Here is a 2387-nt window from a genome sequence, read left to right as displayed (position 1 = left end):
TATTCATAAAAAGTCATTAATTGTTTGGAAAAGTTAAAAATTCCTTACAATATCATATACTACCAATGGACGAACATCAATTTTTTTCAAAATAAACTATTTTGGCAAAAATAAATTAATTATACTTTAATAATATTCTAAAATAATTTATAAATCAGTTATTTATTAATTTTCACAATAATTTTGTCAAATTTTTGCAAAAAAAATTATATTAAAAATAATTTCGTTTTTGCTATTACCTTTCATGGCAGAGCAGAGTACAAAGAAATTTCATGGAATTTTTCGAACGTTACAAAAATATTGTATTCCTATTGATTATTAAGTATTTACTATTTTCTATTAATTTTTAGTCAAAATATAAAATTTTAATAATTATTTTACTAAAAAATACTAATTTATAATTTTCTTTAAAAAAATTGGTTTTTGAATAGAGAAATTCTGCCTTTAGAAATCAAAAAATATTTCCCATCAAATTTTTCATAGACAGAGACAAATATAAAATTAGATAGAATTTTTTTTACATGGTAGAAAATTAGCTGGAAAAGAAAAAACATGCACATTTCATTCTTCATTCATGGGGATGTTTGCTGTAAAAAAAAAAACAAAAATATTGAGGGGAAATTTTTTTCGCGCCAAAAATAACATATTGCATTAATACATAAGAGAATTTTTTTTTTTGGAAGGGGAAAAATGGAGGGAAGCATTTTCCCGCCAATTACGAAAAAGGTGAATAGAAAACAATTAAACAAACAATGTGAAAAAAATTCATCATGTGACAATACAAACGAAAAATTTTAAATAGAAACAAAGAAAAAAAATAAAATAATTTAAATAATAAATCTGAATAATTAAAATTTTAACCAGAATTAAAAACAGCAGAGCTCTGGAAACGCAAATCAGTTTTGAAATCTTGAGCAATTTCACGAACCAAACGCTGGAAGGGCAATTTGCGGATCAACAATTCAGTACTCTTCTGGTAACGACGGATTTCACGCAAAGCGACTGTACCGGGACGGAAACGATGAGGCTTCTTAACACCGCCGGTGGCTGGTGCGCTCTTACGAGCGGCTTTAGTGGCCAATTGCTTACGAGGAGCCTTGCCACCAGTCGATTTACGGGCAGTTTGCTTAGTACGAGCCATTTTTCACTTTAATTTTTTCACTTCACTAGGTATGCACACAAACACTGTTAACACTGTAATAACTCGGAAACCGCGCCAGAAACGAGTATTTATAGAAAAATTTTGTGTTAGCATCAACGATTAAGGGTGAGTGTTCGTAAATACAAATATATGTCTACTAAATGGGCGCACACACGCACACATATACACAAACGACTATGGCACAAGCAACACGAACTAAGTCGAAATGGTTGACGATCAGGGAAATTTTTGTATAAATAGAACCGTTAGGGACGCAGTTAAAACATTCGTTCTTGTGCTTTCGTGAAGTGTTAAAGTGAATTAAAAATAGTGAAAATTGACTGGTCGCGACGATATTGTGCTGGTTGAAGTGTTTTTGAGCTGAAAAAGCAAGAAAGAGATAAATTTTGTTTTATTTTTGGCAAATTTGCTGAAAATTGGCAAATTATTTGGAGGTGCCTGAAAAAAGTGAGAAGCGAATAGGAGGCAGCAAGTGGTGGTTTTTGCTGTGTTGTTCACGGAAGCAAACGAACGAGCGGTGGTTGACATAGACCACAATAGACGATCGCTGGCGGGTATAGCCAACCCCGTCAGCACTCCAGTGCCGGTGCCAAAAATTTTTGACGCCGTCAAAATTGAAAAAAGCGGTTTTTTGGCCAAATCAACTATGGCTGAGAAAAAATTAAATTTGGAGAGTGCAGTGCCTGCTGAAAAAATTTTTGCCGGCGCCAAAACCGAAGATTTGGTATTTGTCAAGCCAAAAATGGCAAATACGCAAAAAATGGCGGATTTTGTGGCATCTGATGGTGCAACGAGTGATGGAGGAAATTCCATCAAATCTGATGTGCAACGGCAGCCTCGTAAAAAACGCTGCCATTGCAATGTATACGACTCCATGAAGATTGAGGCCCTGGTCAAGCAGCTTCAAGACCGAATTGCTCGATTGGAGCAAGAAAAGGAGTGCTTGGCAGCAGAGCTGGCTGCTGTCAAGCTAGCGCAAGTTAAAAGCGCTGAAATGAGCATTGAAACTGCTCCCAGCATGGAGACCGATTTGGCTGCCGAGGTAGCCGTAGACCTCGGTATGGCGGACGACGAAGGGGAATTCGTCCCAGTCGTGAAAAAGAAGAAGAAGGAGGCCAACAAAGGGGCAATTCCAAAGGTTCGGCTGGAAAAGAAGGAGGTGAAAGAGCCGATTGCGATTGATAAACAGCAACCCTCAACATCGAAGAAAGTTGCTGAAAAGGGT

The 2387-nt window shown here is 36.0% G+C and overlaps 1 protein-coding gene across 1 annotated transcript; it reads right to left on the bottom strand.

Annotated features, from left to right (window-relative positions):
• Positions 1-856: 856 nt before the first annotated feature.
• Positions 857-1198, bottom strand: LOC133325958 (uncharacterized). Its single transcript, XM_061534650.1, has one exon. The coding sequence runs from the start codon at positions 1139-1141 to the stop codon at positions 857-859; it is 285 nt and encodes a 94-aa protein (XP_061390634.1). The 5' UTR covers positions 1142-1198.
• Positions 1199-2387: the final 1189 nt, after the last annotated feature.

Source organism: Musca vetustissima, unplaced genomic scaffold (genome assembly GCF_032173495.1).
Source record: "Musca vetustissima isolate MV318-11 ecotype Yass unplaced genomic scaffold, APGP_CSIRO_Mvet_v1 utg104328, whole genome shotgun sequence".
Taxonomy (NCBI): Eukaryota; Metazoa; Arthropoda; class Insecta; order Diptera; family Muscidae; genus Musca; species Musca vetustissima.
The sequence above is the reverse complement of the archived record's forward strand: the minus strand, read 5'-3'. Positions and strand labels throughout refer to the sequence as shown.